This window comes from Diorhabda carinulata, chromosome X (genome assembly GCF_026250575.1).
Source record: "Diorhabda carinulata isolate Delta chromosome X, icDioCari1.1, whole genome shotgun sequence".
In the NCBI taxonomy this organism is placed as follows: domain Eukaryota; kingdom Metazoa; phylum Arthropoda; class Insecta; order Coleoptera; family Chrysomelidae; genus Diorhabda; species Diorhabda carinulata.
In genome coordinates this window covers 3,553,840-3,574,167 of record NC_079472.1, presented here as the reverse complement: position 1 = coordinate 3,574,167, position 20,328 = coordinate 3,553,840, and the positions used below count along the sequence as shown (strand labels likewise).

The window sequence follows — 20,328 nt, the reverse complement described above, 5'->3', positions numbered from 1 at the left end:
GTTGTTTTTATAATTCTCATATAAATGAATTATTTTATACTGTTTTTCATAAATATATATGCTTGAGGGTAATGATTAAATGTTGAAGCAACCATAATTCGTTTAATATTGTCAAAACATCGAACAATACTGCTCCTTTTCGCTTTTTTATTGGTTTTTCAAGATGATAAACTGGTTCTCAAAATGTGAGTAATCCTGGACAGCGGTACATAGTGTATTCACTAGGAATTGGTCATTGAAAGGCAAATACTGCATTATTTGTCTAAATAATAAAATCTAATTACAGTAGAAACTTGAATCAATTGAACTAATAGTCACCATTGAGCATTTGGACAATCGAATGATCTGGTCATGTATCTACATATATGGTATGGGTAATTGTTAGAAACAAATCAAACTTACCGTTAACAATACATATTAACTAAGAAACCTGAGGAACTTCTTGAGATTGACATTAAAATGTTGAATGATAGGCATTGCGGAGGGCAACAAGTGCAGATTCTGCAAGTCAAATTGACAGCAGAGCATCTTCCTCGCGAATGCCATGTACATTTAAGTAAAATCTTTAAAGTAGTGCTAACACCTTCGAAAATGGGACAAAAAGTCTTCCTTGGGTTTGGGTGAGTCTACGTATTTTGTAAGTAGAACAAGTATATTCATACATAAAATATCTTCTAGTTTTTAGGCTAGGCATACTAGTAAAATAATTGAGGTAAAGAGGAAAGTTTTAATTTTCTCACCATCCAATTTTTTCGGCCAGTATACATGAAACTGTCCCATTCATAGTAGCTCCCTTGGGTAAATATACACATGTGGAGTTGTTCTCAACCTTTCTAGCACAACTGGTTAGTAACAGTCCAAAATTAATTCCTTTCAAGACACATTTTAATTCAAGAAAAAGTTTTAAAGGACTAAAATTAGGTGAATACTAGGAGGAATAACTAAAGGGAGTTTTTGAGGACAAAGTCACATCGATAAAAATGGCTATTGTCATGATAAAGTGTCCACTTAACTGTGATGTCTGATTTTCCGTGAACTACTTTTCCTAGGTCTTTCAGGGACAGTTTGTACTTGTAGAACAAATCGGCATGGTCTTTAATTTCCTAATTTTTTCTATTGAGGAATGAAGGAGTGTGCAATGTGGACCATATGATATCCCAGACCACAAAATTGAAGATCTAAGATTAAACAACAGGTTTCTTCAGTTATCCTTCTATTCTTTTGTAAGGTTTTTTAACAAAATTTTGGCACAAACCTGCACTAAATACTGATGTTAATTTCACTCCTGTCACCTCAGAAATTAATGTATAAGCTATACAGAATGGTAATTCGAAGGAAGAGAGGGAGAGGTTAAAAAACTTGATCCAGCACAGTTAGTATACACTTCGTTGCCATTCATTGAAGGAGCCATTGAACCTTGACATTTTTATGGGCTTAATCCTAGACAAGAGCAAATCGTGTCTGAGGGTGAATGGCACCTGAGCCCTAATCTGGTGTGGCGAACAATGCCTGCAGGAGATCTGGTAAAATTTTAAAGGTCCTGCAAGAGTAAATCCTCCTCATCATCCCGAGGGCTCTGAGTAACCAGGAACCACGGAATTCACTACCTCCAAAGAATCAGTTTCAATCGATATCGAAGTTCTGTCCGGTGGTTTTGACAAGTCCCGGCATAAACACCACAACACCAGTGGAGAAGAAAAGTCAAGACTACCGAGACGACTCAGGGCTTAAAGGCACCAGATTCTAAGGTTGCCTCGACCTCAAACCCTTCTCCATCCGGTACTTTCATCCCGTAGGTCAGGTGAAGCCTATTAAGAGGCCAAGAACCTACATAGAACAATAAGTTGGCTCCAAACGTCGTAAAACTGTACCTGCAGTAGGTAACTTGCCACGCAAAATCGGAGAGATGATCTAATCTGCAGCTTGTCGTGAGTCGACCGGTTCAACTCGATACAAGCTTCACGGAAGAACAGGTGCTAGATTTCATTGATGCAGTGACTTAGACCATCGTTTGGTTCTCATCTGGCAGCGAAACAAGGCTAAAGCAATTCTTATTCTTCAGCTGGTTAGGACTTATATTCCAATTCGATAAAAGGTTCAAGCTCTCTATAAACCTTTGGTAGTTTCTATTGGACCACAACGGTCCTTGGCCAGTCACTAATCTACTATGAACTACGTTGTCAACTCGACCAAGGTGCTGTTATCTCATATATTGGTTCAAGAACGATTCATATTCTTGTTAAATGCAGAAAAGAAACTAAAAATATTCAAATAAAACACAAACAATACAATTTCGTGATTATAATTACAAGTAATCAGTAACAATAATAATAAAATAAACGAAACTATTTTTTTCTCTTTTTTAAACAATCTTAATTAAAAAAACGTACATTGTATATGTATTTTTGCCTATAGAATCATTAATAAAATAAAAAATTCGATCATTTTACTTTAGTAGAGGTACGTACCTACATTTTCCGTTCGAATACCAAAAAATGAATAGAGTATGTGATATAAAAGAAAATATATAAAATAGATATGTCGTATCTATTCGAAAAAACAAAAATAACCCATGAAACTTGATACCGGTCCAAAAAAGCAGAACCAATGTTCCATTGCCCATTTAACAGCTTCGATCATTTGTAAAGAAAGAAAGAAACCAACAGTTTTCGATCTAAAATAGTGAAAATTGTTCAATTTTTATAATATGAATGATTAAAAACAAATTGTGTTGTATATCTTTCAATATTAGACTATTAATATTAAATTTTCTTGATAAAATCAAATTATCAATTTTTTTGAGTTTCGAGTTAAGATAGCAGCCATTTTTGGGATGGAATTTTCAAAAAAAAGTGGTCGAACTTGTTAAAAAATAAATCAGTTAGTTTTTCTAAAACTATGCCAGGTTCTTAGTGTTCTAACGTTTACGTCTGCACACTTTTTTATGTTCCGCTTGCCAATGTTGCTGTTGGCACGTCTGGGAACAATAAGCTGTATTCCAACAACAGTGATAGATAGCGTCTTGTTCACAATTGTAGCACTAAAAAAAACAAACGTGTATGTAACTTACTACAAACCTTGTATCTTATCTAAACACTAATTATTTTTTATCTACAATCAGTTTCAACTATGGAGAACCTCAATTGAATAGGAAATTATAAATTTTGGTACAGTATACAGAAAAAAGTGACCAAATCAACATAAAGTAGTAATTAGTATAAAAAAATTAAACTAAAACTAAAAAAGTGCAATTTATAGAATACGTGAATAAGGCTATACTCAAAGGCTTTGACCTTTGAAAAAATAGTTGGAGGAAGTTAGTGAGGGATTGTTGAAATGGAGCAAAAAACAGAAGAAAAAAATTGAGGAAAGTGAGTGTTGTAGTAGTAACTTACCCACTGTTTCTTTTTAGTTTCTGATATTTGTTGATTGTGCGATTCAAACAGTCTTTTTAAATGTTCATTATGATCGTTGGTTATTTTATCGATTTCAATTTGCATACAATCCATTGCGCATTTGATAATTTCCTTTTTATTAGGAAGGCATTCCAATTTTCTTCTCATCTAAAAATTATAATAGAAACATTTCAATTTACCAATAACGTCAACTTATTTATATCAAATTTTGAAAAAAAAAAAAGAATAAATGAATAAATTGGATTGTATTTTAAATATAATTAACCCTTAACCTCCAAATAATTGTAAAATACAAACATTTCTTCTTTTGTTGTTGCTTTATGGATATTAAGTATCCGATCACTTCGACCTCTTGTGAAAACCCCATTCTACAGATACATGGACAAAGAGTAATCAAAAAACTTGAAGAAAACTGATATACTTGCTAGAAAAGTAACATCAACGCCTTTCATTGACCTAAATACTTTCCGTATCGTTGAAAAATGCTTTTATAAGAAAAAAGAGAAAGTGTTTTAACCTTTCCAGACTGGATTTAACCAAATACAAGTTAAACCTTTTTGTTGGTTTTCTTACAACCTCAAAAAACACTTCTGGGAAACAAAGCTTTTTATCAGTACCATTACGGGGCATTGTCTTAACATTACAATCTGATAATAAGATCAATAAGCAATTTACAACTAATTGAGTAATTAGCTAATGTCTTACTCAATAACGTACGCCCCAATACGCTTTTAATCAAATCACTTCACCAACTCGAATTTAGTCTTTTCTCTATTTCTTTATTGTTAAAAGACTGAAGTACCTCCACATTGGTATGGTTATGGAGTCATAGTTCATGACTCGTACCAAATTTCAATATAATTTAGTCAATATCCAGATCCTTGTGGAGGCTACTATTCCAATAGTACAAAGGTACAACCACGATGTTCTTTGGTATCTTATTCTGAAATCTTTGAATTGTTTGTAGACTACTTTGGTTGGCAACAGCTCCGTAGTTGAGTTCCCAAACTTTTTTTTCTTGTAAACCACTTTCAACAATACTTATTACTAGTTTTATTTGATACATTTACACCATATTACCAACTCGTCAAAAAATCAGATCTAACTATGCAAATTCAAGTACACTGCTGTTGTAGAGCTTCCCGTGGACCCCTGGGGCTGCACCTGGACCACTTTGGAAATCACTATTCTTTTAATGATAAACGGGATCAAACTCTAGTACTTTTCTGGCATTTATGTTTACTTTAAACTTTTTATAATTTCTTTATAAGATGTTAGTTCAATATCTGCTTCTTGTGCCGTTCCTTGGTTAATACTATCAGCTCCTCATTTAGTTAAAAAGTATCTTGTAGATGTTCGAAGAAAATGTCGAGTTATTTCTCAGGTCTCAATAGACAAATACTTTACCTTTTCCACCGAATCACTATAGGGCTGATCTAGTGGCTGCATTCCGGATTCACTTTTAGGCGATAACATTTTTCCAAAATTTTCTGTTGAACTTGTTACTTGTTCGAATGATTCGTCTAGACTGAAACGAAAATAATGTATTTTAATGTTGCTACAAGAAATAGCCAATTTTGGTATCATCATTCGTTATATGAATAGCTAAGAAAACAAGGAATGGTAAGGGAGTTTTGTAGGGGCTTTATCATCTCAATAGACACTAAATTTAGCAGATATTGCAAGATCCCACTAGATAGAAATCTGATTTCACATTATTTTGCAATATGAGACACCTAGGAGCTTATGAAATAGACGATGAAGATCTTTAGCAGCTAGAGCCATCCTACATCTTGAAGTTTCTGAAAAGAGTGATATATCAGCTCTAAACACTGAGCATACCCAAGAAGAGAAGACAAAATATTAAAGCGTTGAGTACAAGAACCCAGAAAAGATCAATATTCGTAATAAAATCAATAGACTAAGGAAAAAACGACTGGTAACAAATTTTTCTTCTTCTTCTTCTTTTCTAGATCTCTCTATGCGCTTTCGAGGGTCAGAGTATTGGGTTTTAGTTTTCACTCTCTTTTTAGTCACTTTTTTTAATTAAGATTAAATATTAACCGACCTCATTGTACCAGAACTGCAAAAAAAACAATTCTATTAGCTAATAGTCACATTTACTTGCCAATGTTTTCACTAAAACATTCACAGATAATTATATGCCTTGATATGACAATAGCTGTTACCAGAATACCACTTGGTACAATACCTAACTTCAAAGAAGCTATCGGGGAAGAAATTTTCTTTGCAATACATAAATATTTGAAAGTTGTATGAATTTTGTTCAAAAACATCTCACTTTCCAAACGAATTGAAACATGGGATCTTAATTACAATCCCAAACCCTTAAACAAGATGTTGAAAATTACCTTCTGGTAATTTTCTTGTTTGTTCTAGAAAAAATGTGATAAACTGATTACAGTAGGAAATAATTAGAGCTCTAAGAGTGTTAAAACTAGCTCAACAGTTATATTACTTCCTGCTTCGATACCCACATGGCAATCATGTTGTAGAGCAAATGAGGTAATAAGGAGTCCTTTAGCACTCTTTGTTGTTATTCCATAAATAAGAGTTTGATGTCAGAATTGCTCGTGGTTTGTAGAGCACTTTACAATGAAACCAAACATATTTCTTTCTGTAATAAATTTTTGCTAGAACAAATGATTTGCTAATAATTTTCAACACTAGAATGACATGTTTTTCCATCCAGGTGGAAAACGAAACGAAAACAATTTATCTTACCTAAAAGATTCCGCGGAATTATTGTGCCTATAGGAATATTCTTCGCAGTCTTCTATCTCTCCATCTGAAATATCTATCACATTGTTTCCGCTAAATGTAGAATTTGCTTCTACATCTGTAGATACTTTACGTTTCCTTTCTTCAATACCTTCTACATCTAGAAAACAAACAAATTGTAAGAACAATTATTATTTCAAGAAGATAAAGAACTCTTCTAATATACAAGGGTGTAGCTGAAGAGTTTTGATCAAGTGTGCCCAATCCTCTATCAAAATAGTACTTTATTCCAGATCAAGTATATTTTGATATATTGTACAATATCCATTAGCTTTAGTTTGGGTAAATGTTCCTACCCTTTCCAATATGCTCTAACATGTAGAGCCCTAAGTTCCAACCATCTCCTTTTACCAGTTTAAGTTTCTTGATGTGAAAATTGAGAAAGAATTGCTCTTCTAGTCATATTCCTACTATGTTGTCTCAATAGTTAAATCTTCTTCCACAAAAGGGAACTGTAGAATGTCTATGCTAGCTTATCTGCTATTTTTGCTAGTTCTTCAAATATATCACTTCCTTCTACCGCAGTGTGCTTTCGTAACCAGGTTATTCACGTCTAGATCATTATATGTGTTTAAACATTTGCATAAACGAAATGTGCTTGGTGGGCTTTTATAATGTTTTTACCTCTTTACTCAATTTATGTCTCATTTCACTTTCTACCACTACACCTAGTGGTGTGGAGTTCAGGATTACTTCCATAGATGTTGTAGGATATATTTTTATTGCTCACGTTATACCTAAACCTAAGATTCGTGTTTTCACTTGATACTTTAAATTATTTGAAATTTTCTAAAATGACACACTTACGAATAAAATCACTCTCTTTTTCGCGACGTTTTCTTTTATGCGATCCATGACTCAAACCCAATTTGGAATCTTGTGTAGAAGTATCCAAAGATTTTTTTGACGTAGTAGGTTTGGAATTCTTCGTCTACAATAAAACAAACAAATAAAATCAATAATAAACAAAATTATAGTATGCCCATGTCTGTTTTGTCTCTAAAAATCTAAAATGGACAGAAATGGTCTTAAAAGGTCAACTAGTTCTATTATTTCATAAGTTCTAGTACCCCAAATCACTGTCCCAAATGTACAAAGCTCGAATTTCCTAAAACAATTTTATACAGACTTCATTTTAGCTATGCCTTAAATCAATATCTATTCATCAGATTAATTGACCTTTTATTATTTCTGATATTTTTATGAGTATAATGGGTAATCAAATATTCTGAAATTGTTCAAAATGGGCATTATATTGATTATAAAAGTAGCTCATGAGAGGAAATGTTAATTAAAAATTTATAAACCTGATTTATGAACTAAAAAATTAGACCCCGGTGTGTTACAATAATAATTACTTAAAATACAAAAAGGAACAAAATAAATTCACCTGTTTACTATTGACGGATGTTTTTATAGTTTTTGATTTTTTAGGAACCTGTGTTTTAGGTGTAATTGATTTCGGTTTATACAACAACTTGCGTTTCGGTTTAGACTCTGCTAATAATCTTTCCAATTCCACTGGATCACGTAATAATCTTTGATGATACCTCAGTTCATTGAAAGCTTTATTGAAAGCATTCGATTCTTTGATCTGAAGCAGAAAATCGAATAATATAATCATACTATACTAATTAAGCAAAGTAGTTCAAATGTACCTTACACAACTTACCATTAAATTATCTTTAGGAACATCTATTGGTTTTATTAAAGATTTTGTGAGCAGGGCTCTTTCGTATTTGCCACCAAAAAACCTCACATCATAATTATTATCATTAATTCTCATAACCTAGAAAATATACATGGTACAATAAAAAATTCTACTTCTAAGAGCAGATTAGTTTATATAATTTGTAATTGTGGCATATAAAGAACTAATACAAATAATTTTATTCAACTATGATGAAGTTAACTTACTTTTGCTGGCCAATAAGGGTAACCTTTTTGTTTCGCCCAAACTAATTTATGGGGTACTCTGCAGGGTAGACAGAACCATTTCGCACAACATTTTTCATTACTGTGCTTATAACAATCGAAACAGTTCCTCATTTCGGCAAGATCGTATAAGGTATCTCTAAGCATTAGCTCTGCAGCACCAAATTCTTGTGATTTGGCTAAAAAAAGTAAGAATAGGTATATTTGCACTGGGCACTAGTCAAGTAGCTTTCAAGTTAAAAAACATGAAAAACTACCAATAAAAACAGTGATTAAGAAAAATTTCTTGATATATTTGAAAACAAAAACATTTTCACAATGTTGCTTTTGATGATTTTAAAAAGGTGGTGATAAATATTCGATTTAAAAACTTACTTCCATGAAATATTGTTACATTATGGTAAATTGTTAATACGTCTCCCAGAAAATCGGCAAGTTTAGTATAAGTTTCTGTATTTAATTTAACTTCAATCACAGACATATCTGTATGTTCACAAAACAGTTGATTAGCTCTCCATGTCAACTCACTATCTGACAACCAATCGGGATGGTCTTCAGCTGCTATCGTTCGAGTTATAGTATTCGGAAGCTAAAATTAATACATATATCAATAATAATAATAATAATTGATGATTATATTTCTTACCCAAGCTCTAATCCTGTGCAATACAAATTTCAATAGATAATTAATTTCACTTTTACCCATTGAAGATGTTGTATCGATTCTTTGTAAATTACATATTGAACATAATTTACTATCAAATGCCAATTTACTTTTATCTACAACATTTGAAGAACCTTTTCTTGGTTCTTCTTCGTCAATGATTGTAACTGCCCTAGAGGACGATCCAGAAGGTTCTGTGGCTTCGGTTGCAAATCGGGTTATATTCTGAAAAATATTAATCCAATTAAAGGATTTTTACATCAGAAGAATATTATATTGATTCCAAAAATTTTCTATAACGTGAACCAACATTTCATAAAAGGCCAATAATTTTGGAACAACAAAATATATCAATTTGCGGTTTTGGTGACTCCATAAATAATAAGAAATTTTTCCTAGGTACACTCCTTCAGAGACAACTAAAATATATTTTTGAACTTTTTACTTCTGCCCACTTTGTTATGAGAATTTTTTCTTAAAGTTATAGAACATTCAGTCTCCTTCATGCTTCTATTTATATATTGGGGTATCATATACACTTTGACTCAAAGGATTTATTGTGTACCTCTTCATTGATACAATACTCAGTGTTTAGAGCTGATCTTTTAAACCAATTCCTCTTAGAAAGAATATGGTATGGCTGTAGCTACCAGATATCTTCATATTACTCATCATTTCATACTCTCCCAGATGTGGTCATATGTTCCTTAGTATCTTAGACTTCAACAGAATATGGATAGAGGTTTGTCCTCTGCATATTGATATGCATATGGACTCTGGTTAGTATTCGCAGGTAGTCCTTACTCAAGCTGACACATTCAGCAGATCTCTGGTTATAGTTTCCCAGAAAAGTCTTTGCCTCTGTATACAGTATGATAGTTGGACTTACCTGAACTGAAAAGTCTGTACATGTCCTTTGCTCTTCAAATCTTTTCATTCCGGAAGTGATACATTTTTGATGAAATACCCGAAAGCAGTTTGTACATTCAATAACGTCACCTGCTAAATGGCACTCAAAGCAATACCAATCCTTACCATCAAATTTAATCTGAAACTAATATGAAATAAAAAAAATTCTTGTTTATATCGGGAATAAACTTACTGATTCATCTTGTATTGGAATTTTGTATATTTGATGAGGACTGGATGGATCAATTTTTTTAACAGGCCTACAAAAAACCTGTTAGTTATTATACATTAATATATAATTCCATAGGTACACTTACGCAATCAATTTATCACTAAGAGTTTGCTTTATATATAATTCTACTTGTTCAGGTGTATAATCATCTATACTTTGCATATATTTTGTAATTTTCCCAACATCCGCAGATACCCTGTTGTAGTTTGCTGTTCTGATTGCATTCCATACATTTTTAACGTGAATCGGATCGGTTTGTCTCCTGATAACCATCTCTAAAATTATTGACAAAAACTCTATAATCAAATATAACTTATGGCATGATTTTGAGTCATTTCCAGGTCTTTTTTTTTTGGATAATCGAAGAAAACAATAACATTGACTAATTTCCATTTTATGAGCTTTTTAGTCACTTTTTTCACTTGAAAAAGTAATTAATGAGTTGTTCAATGCCTTTCGAGAATCCCAAATACGATTTCATAAATGTAACAGACTGAGAAGCTGTAACGGACAAAAGCTTAACAAATGAGGGACTCAGTTGAATTGCATTCCCCATATTTTTTATCACACCTCGTATTGCTTTATGACTATTAACTTGAAATATATCCGAAGTAATAATGTCAGTATGTCTCTCAACAATTCATATCAATATAACAGGATGTACAAGTTTCTCTTTCCAGAATGTTCATACATACCATAAAAGAAAATCAGGTCAAATGTGTACAATTGAATATTAACCTGTATAATTACAATAGCTGTAAAGGTACTGTTATATTTATCACACCCCCATTACTTTAGAAAATATGAGGGTACATAACCGAATAGATATTACAACAAGTGTTTTAAAACCTTGCGGTAAGTCATTCAATAGTCAGTTGTACATAACAATGTTAGAAACATATGCTGTTATTGGTTCTGCTCTAGTTTTATCGGGTATAGTTTATGTATACATATTTATTAGATACTTATTACAAGATATAAGAACTAGTGAAGTTATAATAGCTGTGTCTGAAGCATTAGTTACACTTGCTATTGGATCGTTTTATATTTATTCTGTTTTTGTACTTGGAAATTATCCTAAAAATCCTACAACAAATTTCACTAACACGATAGATGATATACTAGTAAGAAACGAAACCTTTGAATATGTTTTTACTACTGCAAAACCTGAGGAAGTATATGGAAATGAAGAAAATAATGAAGAAGCTGAGTTTATTGAAGCAATGGAAGAGAATGGTATAAAAGATCAATATACCGAAGAAACAATATATTCCGAAGTAACTACAAAAAGAGCACCAGGACCAAAAATGAATAAAACTGAACAGTTCATAAAAAATTATCAGAACTTCCTTAGAGAAATTATTAAACAAAAATTGTCTAACTCATCTATTTTTAATCAAACTATCACAAATATGAAGTACGGTCCAGGGAATATTAAAACAAGCAGAAATATCAAAATTGAACCTGAAGAAGACAGATGTTTTTATGATTTCTTCATAGAAAATGCTTTGCTTATGTATTCATTCATACATTGTTTATTAACAATGATAAAAAATACTGTGCAATGTAAAACTTGTATTAAAACTGGAATCATAAAGGAATCTAAAGATAATAACCCATATGATGGCAATCAAGAGAATAGTGAAAGGCTTGATACTAGTGGTAGTGAAAAAAATGATCTTTCAGTACCAGTAGGTCCAATATTTGGTGATAGTGTTAACAGTGGAAATTTAAATATACCGCCAAATTTGGAATTATTTCAAGTTAAAGGTACTCAATCGACAACCACCACAGAAGTTTTAGAGAAAAACCCAGGATACTTACAAAAGTATAAACTATCTTTTCAATTAATATTCATGTGGTTGCTTCCGATTTTAAGTCTTATTATCCTATATTTTTCAACCAAAACTGATTTAGATGTGTTCGATTATGAACAAAACATCATAGCAAAAGCTAACTTTACAGTAAGTCCTTCAAATCAAAATTTAGTAGATCAAATTGAAACTCCCATCAATATAACCTCAGAAGTACAACGAGTTGTAAGCAAAATTTATAATATAGTTAATGAAGTAAAAGAAAATGTTGGTAAAAAAACAACACATTTTACACCAATGATGGCAAAAGTTATATATTTTACATCACAAAATCCAAGAGGTCATAAAAACTCTACAGCTTGTTCTCAAATAAGTATTTTTGTAAAAATCTATTATTTTCTTATATTCATAATAGGTTACTTTGTTGTCATACTATTTGCAAAAATAACAGAAACAACAGCAAAAAACCAAGATCCAGTTAAAGCTAAGCAGCAAAATATTTGTTTATTAACATTCTCAATGCTATGGTTACCAAGTATTCTGGACTTATTCAGCAGAACATTTATATCCCAACAAGGAAATTCTACAGTGATATCGGATATTTTTTTGGCTTTAGGTAACTCCAATAGGATTCAAACTATGTTTGCTGATCATATATTTATTAAGAAACATACTAAACCGAATTTTGTCAATCCAATCTAAGTGTTTAATTATAGTTAGTACGAATATTGTAATGATTTTAAAAATTTATTTTCTATCAATAAAAGTAAAAATAGTTAGTTCTTACTATTTTACTATCCTATTTGAGAACTGTCAAAATATCGGTTGTACAGCTAACATAAAAGTTAAAATTATAGGTTATCACTTATATCAACAAGCTCTTAAGATTGCACATTTTTAGTTTATAAACACTGGCATAAAAGATGAGATAGGGCATTAAATATAAATCTTCAATCACTACAGAACACCGTAAATAGCATTAAGGTACAAATTGGTAACACTGTTTCTTTAAATGTCAACTTCATAAAATTAAGGTAGGTTTCCATGTTACTATTTTTCATAACACTAGTCGTAATTAGAAATTTTAATTGGATAATAAGGGCCTTAATGTATGTGTAAATAAAGCTCAATATATCCCTTTACATAATATGGCAAAATTTGTTAAATATTGTGATATAACCTACTAGTTTACAAATAAACGAGAGAGATTAATGAAATTAATATAACAATACGACCGGTACTTTAATATAATGACCGCTACATATAGACAATGTGCGAAAAAATACCTGAAAAATCATTTAATGTTAAATCATCACATATAATTAACCTTTTTATTTCTTATGCACCCTTGGTTATAATACAAAGAACAGATAAATACATAAAAAAATCTAAATAAATACTACCAAAAAAATCAACAATAAGATTGGATTTAGCACAAGTTAAATAGCTTTACAAAAGTGCTACAATCATCAGATCAGCTGATCTGACATTTGGTTGATTTACAAAAAAAAATAACTACATTTTCCCCTAGAATTGCAGGTAGTACAAATTGCACCAAACTAATTAAGTTGCAATTGCAAGGTATTGCAGGAATTGATCCTTTCTCTACACGAAGTTTTATTTAAAACGTGACAATATTGATTAAAAATTACAATAAGTATACAGATTTTCAAGGATTTTTTAGATTAATTTTAGTAACATTCATCTTAATAATAAATATTAATTATAAATGTAATTTTACCATTGATTATTACCAAAAAAATTGTTTGCAAGGTTAAATATACATGAAGCGAAGTGAAAATGCACCTACGCACGTTGAAAAAAAATGAGATACTTAATTTATTTATTTTTTAAATTAAGTTTAAGAAATTCGTTGACAACTTTCTCGGTTATACACAGGATATGAATATAAAGAATAATGGAATAAACATTTCTATAATGAAGACCTGTACATTTAGCAGGGATTTGAGAAAAATTCATTTATAATTTCAATTTATCTATTGTGTAACTTCCACTTTCATTCTAAGTGTATTAGTTAAATGTCTGCTTACAAATATTTGACCTATTGCTATTAGATACTTGTAATCATTGTTTACACTAGAAAAACTTTCTAATTAATTATAACTCGTTCACTTTTACCTATTGATCAGGAGTTAGATAAGTATATTATTATCTTTATTTCGTAGGAATGTATTTAATTTTTCAAATAAACAAAATGTGATCACCTTTTCTGCTGTAAACCCGTTTTTTAATCGTCCCTATAAACCCAGTTTAGTTATTTTATGGAAAAAATATGTATTGCTAGTCAATTGTTCATAAATTATTGTGATTTTCTATAGAATTTCATTATATGTATTTTTAAGAACCGGTCCTGTTCGTGATTTTTAAAAACAATTTGTAACTAACCAATTACACAATCTTTAATGGCCCGTTACGATTTGCGATTGGCGTATATGTATATATAATTAACGTTGGGATGATTTATTTCAGAATAAATTTCCATAATATCTTACTTATATAAGAACAGTTATAAGTAGAATACAGCTTATAAAAATTGATCGATTTCATCAGTGATATATTCGTTTTTAAACTTTTGTACTATAATCTTCCATTGGTTTCGTATAACCTTGTACAGATACTTTGCCCATAGTTTATTTCATCATTCAAATCAATATTTTATTACATATTATAAATTATATATTATTAATTAAATAATATTACCCATATCATATTTAAATATTATACACAGTTCAATTTTTATTATTTATTTTTAACTAAGTTAACCTAAGTGAATATCTATGAGCGTCATTTGGCAATTGACATTTAAATTGCGACGTTGTCAGAGCTTTTTGAAATCTATAATGTAGACAAAATGTGTAAATACACATATTAAAATAAAAGCAAGATAAATGGAAAAATGTAAGCTTCTATTATTTAGATATATAATCTTTTGTGATATTAACTGAAGTTAGAATTAACGAGAAAATTAACATTACTTCATACTTATTTTAAAGTATGGCAACGTTGTTCAAATATGTCATTAGTTCAATAAAATAATACGTTATTTTTTGAAAATAACATTACAAAATTTTTTGGATACTATAGAGTAGAACAAAAATGTTGCTTATTTTGTAGTTAAATAAAATATAGTATCCATTATATATAGTGATGGGTCAATGTTTTTTAGCAAGGTCAACAAACTTTCACTAGACAGACCAGCATCGGACTAAACTAATAAATTTTATTCATGTACGTTAGTTACTCACCTTCAAAACTCATCTTCCATTTAAATATGTTGTGAAAAAAAATCTTGAAAATAAAAACACAACTAATTACATTTATTCATGTTGTTTTGAAACCTTGGATAGACATGGGTTGGTCGTAAATCTGTTTGTTCAATTAGGTTATGTTTTCTAAAGTTTGAGGTCTGTTTGTATATATACAGTCTTCCAGTCCTCGTTTTATCAGTGATAAGACGAAAATGGTATTTTATCTACACAAAACATTTTTATGTTTGAAAGTATGCCAAAATTTCGGGGATTTTGAGAGATGCGTTAATAGATTCACAAATTTCATACAATTCTATAGATTTTTTAATAAGTACCGAAGAGATTTTGAAGAATATTTCAGAATTTTAGAGATTTCATGGCATTTTACAGTATCCAAATACCATTAATGGTATTTCCCATGATAGAATGGAACCAATTTAGAGGATTTTCAAAAACCTTCATTGAATTTTTGATTTTTGAAATTTACAATTATTTTATTTTGAAATTCATAGACAAACTAAGAATTTTACGAGAAATTTTATAGAATCTCAAAAAATTTTACTGATACTTTCAGGATTCAACTATTTTTCCTAATCATATAAAAATTTTAAAAACTTTTGGCAGGTATTTTACATTTTTTTTAAAATAATTCCCAGTCCTAGAGAATTGTACAGATTGTTTACAATATTTATACAATTTTATAAAAATTTCCCACCATTTTGTATTATTTTCCAGTATATTTTGATATGGTTCGTGGCTGCATTGTTTGTTGCCTACCCGGTAGGTTAGGGTATGATTTATTATACCCAACACGGGGAACGCGGTAGTGAAAAAATTGGATGACAGGTGACAGAGATCAATAATAATATGCATTAGCGTGGTCCTAAAGAACGTTTTCTCTTTTATTTTATTTTTTTTAAATAAATTATATTTTTATAACAAAGGTCCACAACTATCATTTGCCTGAACGGTTTGAAAAAATACAACACAACATTTTGCGGGAATTCAAACTTTTTTCAATTTAACTGAATTTTTTTATATAAAACGAAGATTTACTTTGAAATAAACGTTTGAATGAGTTAGTCCCTCCCTGTGTTTTTGAATATCACCATCGTAAATCTTCCAGATGTTTTCAATTGCGAATTGATTTTTTAGCCAAGATTTAGATGAAAATCGTGTTTCACCTTGAGTGTGTAACACTGAATGAAATGATACCTGTGTTGAGAATTCAAATTAAAAGTATTTCAAAATCAAGTGTCGAAATACTTTTTCACGATATTCATAGTGAAATATTTACTATTTACCTATTGTATAATACACATACGAACATTAAATTAATATGTTAGACGTTGTTTTTTTAGGAATCCATTTTCGAATTGATATTGAAAAAATTAAGTTTTTGGTAAAGATAAATTCTCATTTTGAGAACGTCCTACATCACAGTGTTGCCAAATATTTATATTATTTCCACTGAGTTGAAAAACTAAATTCAATTGTTATTTCCAACAAAAAATTAGATTGATACTATAAGTGAAGATCTATGATCCTCAACTGACAGTTGACAGCACGGACAGATTTTTTTGCAGTATGCCACAATTATCCTTTTTATAGCTTCATATGGATGCAAAACGAATTGAATGAATTTTATTATATACAGGTATAAAATATTCATTTGAAATTTTATTATCAAAACAAACTTTACATTTCTCTAATTTTCGAATTACTTTCAACATGTGGCAACGTCGCTCAAATTCAATTTTTTCGCTTGCTTGAGCGCGTAAATTTTTGAAATGCAATACGTAAAAATACAATTCGATAGATAAATTAATAAACATGAAATACAATTACTGAAGGACTATTTTTATATCTGGTTTTTATTAAGATGCAAAACGTACTTTTTCTGAATTTCAACATTTATTAGAAATGCATCGGAATATCAAATTTAAATTTTAAATCAACAACAGTACCCCGAAACCGGCGCTACTGACTAAGATGAACATCTAGAACTCCATCTTGTAAACATAAAGTTAATGCATTCATTTGTTGAGTAAATAAATTATATCTGTTATCTCTTTTTAATAATGTAGTAGAAAGAGAGAGATATATTAAAATCGGTTATAGCTTTTTTCAATTTCAATAGTTAAATTATTGTACCTACGTTAAGATGTGTAAAATTTATAATTACACCGATTTACTATTCTGTAATTTTTCCATCTAATTACTTATTACATGGATAATAAATGCAAAATAAACAATGCAAAGTGCACAAAATATTTTCTGTAGGCAAGGTATTTTAATTTATTTGAAGTTTTAATTAACATTTATTATCGCCATTTCTGAATAATTTATATTAACAGCGCCACCTATATGATATACATAAGCTACACTCGTCTCTTCCGATGTAAGTTTCATTCAATTTAACCTTGACATTTGTATAATTATCTTAGGGATAATTGTAATTTTTCTGCAATAAGTGATTTCCACGCTAATTTATAATGTAAATACATTCTAATTAGTTTTAAATACACCACTCGTAACTTGAAGCATCGGTGTGATATTAGAAATTTATATTTATTTATAGCTCAGATTCTACCTATTACGATATAAACTAATAAATAATAAATTTCTTAACAACAGAAAGTAATTTATAGAGTGCTACATACTTTATTTTGTTTTTTATAAAGAAGAGAATTATTTCAATCTCACTTATTTCTTTATATGATACTTACGTTGCGTAACTTTAAAGATGCTATTTAGAAAATATCTTCTACGTGAGAAAATGTTGGAATAACTACACATCAATTATATAAACACAAGGTGCTTCTGTGATTGCTTACCAAATTACCGGGAGTTATATGCCCGCCAGACGGTTTAAATCTAGAATTTACATATGATTAGGTTAAGTTTATTACGCCCTAACCTCAATCTCGTGGTAATTATTTTTTTAATAATAGTAATTGTAGGAATAGTTCTATTTTATATTATACTTAACAGATTTTCTTGAACGTTAGTAAAAGTGAACCGTGTTTGATGTTTATCGAAATTTTTAAAAGTATATAATAACATTACGTATATACTTCAGGTGTATAGACAGGGCCGGATTAAGATTTATAAGGCCCGTGGCTAAAATAATGACGGGCCCCCCTTAAGGAATTCGGAAACCCGGAAAAATTAAAAAAGTAATATCTTAATATCAATACGTTAGATTTGTTTTCAAAATGTACCTGGGCCAGCAAAGAAAACAGAAAAATTTTGGAACAAAATATATTTATTTTTCAACGTAATTTTCATTTAGCTAGAAACACTTTTCCAAGCGAGGTTCAATAAGTTCGACACCATTTTTATGAAGATAATCGTCAAGCACTTCAAAATAGTCATCAACTGCCGACATCACCTCTTCAATGTTGGAAAATCTTTGACCACCGATCCATTTTGTAGAGTCTGGGAACATAAAATATTTCGAGGGGGATAATCTGGTTAATGAGGTGGGTCCATCTCTTCACACCCGAAACAAAAGAGCAATCAAAACAATGGATTGGAAAGGGAGAATTGGCTTCAAAGAAGGCAAAGACCGTTCTATGTGCAGGCAAGGTCACGGCATCGGTTTTTTGGGAAAATTTTTATTGACAATCATTGGCAAGTACTATGCGAACTTATTGGAAAGTTTGAGCGAAGAAATCAAGCCAAAACGGACGAATTTGGCTAAGAAGAAAGTGTTGTTTCATCAAGAAGTTGCACCAGCTCACACATCCTCTATTACAATGGCCAAAATTAATGAATTAAAGTTTGAATTGGTACTTCGTGAACCATATTCGCCAGATTTAACCTCCTCGGATTATTTTTTATTCCCAGGCTTGAAAAATGGCTCGGCGGCCAAAGATTTTCCAACAATTAAGGTGTGATATCGGTAGTTAATGGCTGTTTTGGAGATTTTTTCAAAATTTCTCGTGTTTTCTTTGTTGCGCCAGATATTTCTGAGACCATCCTCGTATATACTATTTGTATACTCGTTTATTGTCGCAATAACGCAGTTTTAATTTCATACAACTTAGCCTAGTAAAGTTGCCGATCTAATTCACTTCTGATATTACATATTTTCAGAAGGCGAATGAACACGATTTTTATTATCTTTCAAATTAAACGTTCGTATCTTTACTTTCTAGTATAAAATTATGACATAATATTATCTATACTCAAAATCTCGTTACTAAGTTGAATCAGGTGGCGAGAAATTTTTTTATGTGTAAATCTTCTACATACAGGGCGATACAAAAGATGAAAATCGTTGTGATTGTAGGTTATATTGACTAATTGAAATTAAAACAATCAAAAAAGATCATAGAACTCTATTCAACCCATAAGAGGACACCCCCCGACATGGTAACTCTGTACTTCATAATCAAGTGCTGAGTTATACATCGTGGGCAGCTGTAAAGAAGAGGAATGACCACTCGGATCAGATATTCTTGAGGAAGCGTGTTAAAAAGGGTTTATTGCCACCGAATCTAACTCTCAACAAGACGAGAATACTTCTCTGAATCTCCCATAGAACTAGCCGACGCGAAATACCTTTTAGAATGAACTGTTAAGCATCCGTTTGTGGACTTTTGGACAGTTAGCTATAACATGCTGAAAACTATACGTGATCTAAAATATGTTGCGCACAGCTTTCTCTAATCCAAATTTCCAGATAATTTGAAATGCCTACTGTGCATCTATCAGTCGACGATCATCCAGTGGATTTTTTTTAATATTTATGGAGCCGTCGCCTTATTAGGTCAGCAACATGAGATTTATGTGCAGGGGCGTTGTCCTGCAAAAACAAATCACCTTTGGATAACTTTCCGCGTCTTTTTTCTTTAATTTTTTCCCGTAGTAACGTCGAATAGTAATCTCCAGTTATTTGTCTACCCTTATCGAAAAAATTAATCATGATTACTCCATGGCAATCCCAAAAAACTGGAGCAAGAACTTTTCCAGCGGTTGTTTGGACACGAATCTTCTTAGATCTCGGAGAACCAGAGTGTCGCCATTCCATCGATTGTTGCTTTGTTTTTGAATCTTTGAATCTATTCAGTGCTTCAGATATCCGTTGTATCCCCAATTCGACGCTCTGATAAAATAATATCATGAACTGCATCGATATTTTCGAGGACTAACACAGAAACTGGCCTTCCCGATCGGTCATCATCTTCAATGGAAAATTTACCTCTTTTGAAGCTTGCAGTCCAATTTTTCACGGTCGCATACGAAGGACATTGATCACCAAGGGTATTAAGCGTATCTT

The 20,328-nt window shown here is 30.9% G+C and overlaps 1 protein-coding gene across 3 annotated transcripts in view; it reads right to left on the bottom strand.

Annotated features, from left to right (window-relative positions):
- Window positions 1-2,286: 2,286 nt before the first annotated feature.
- LOC130900730 (zinc finger MYND domain-containing protein 11) overlaps window positions 2,287-20,328 on the bottom strand; it is a 34,789-nt gene continuing 16,747 nt past the window's right edge. The window contains exons 1-14 of one of the 3 annotated variants that reach the window (XM_057811539.1): window positions 14,494-14,566; window positions 10,044-10,233; window positions 9,920-9,986; window positions 9,707-9,871; window positions 8,800-9,042; window positions 8,529-8,742; window positions 8,136-8,332; window positions 7,891-8,007; window positions 7,609-7,812; window positions 7,026-7,149; window positions 6,162-6,318; window positions 4,824-4,944; window positions 3,396-3,563; window positions 2,287-3,040 (exon numbers count right to left, since the gene is read on the bottom strand). In XM_057811539.1, the coding sequence (XP_057667522.1) occupies window positions 2,918-3,040; window positions 3,396-3,563; window positions 4,824-4,944; window positions 6,162-6,318; window positions 7,026-7,149; window positions 7,609-7,812; window positions 7,891-8,007; window positions 8,136-8,332; window positions 8,529-8,742; window positions 8,800-9,042; window positions 9,707-9,871; window positions 9,920-9,986; window positions 10,044-10,233; window positions 14,494-14,497 (2,094 nt within the window). In that variant the 5' untranslated portion in view covers window positions 14,498-14,566 and the 3' untranslated portion in view covers window positions 2,287-2,917. Of the gene's footprint in view, window positions 3,041-3,395; window positions 3,564-4,823; window positions 4,945-6,161; window positions 6,319-7,025; window positions 7,150-7,608; window positions 7,813-7,890; window positions 8,008-8,135; window positions 8,333-8,528; window positions 8,743-8,799; window positions 9,043-9,706; window positions 9,872-9,919; window positions 9,987-10,043; window positions 10,234-14,493; window positions 14,567-20,328 lie in introns of those variants that run through there. The other 2 variants (XM_057811542.1, XM_057811541.1) reach the window with 2 other exon arrangements.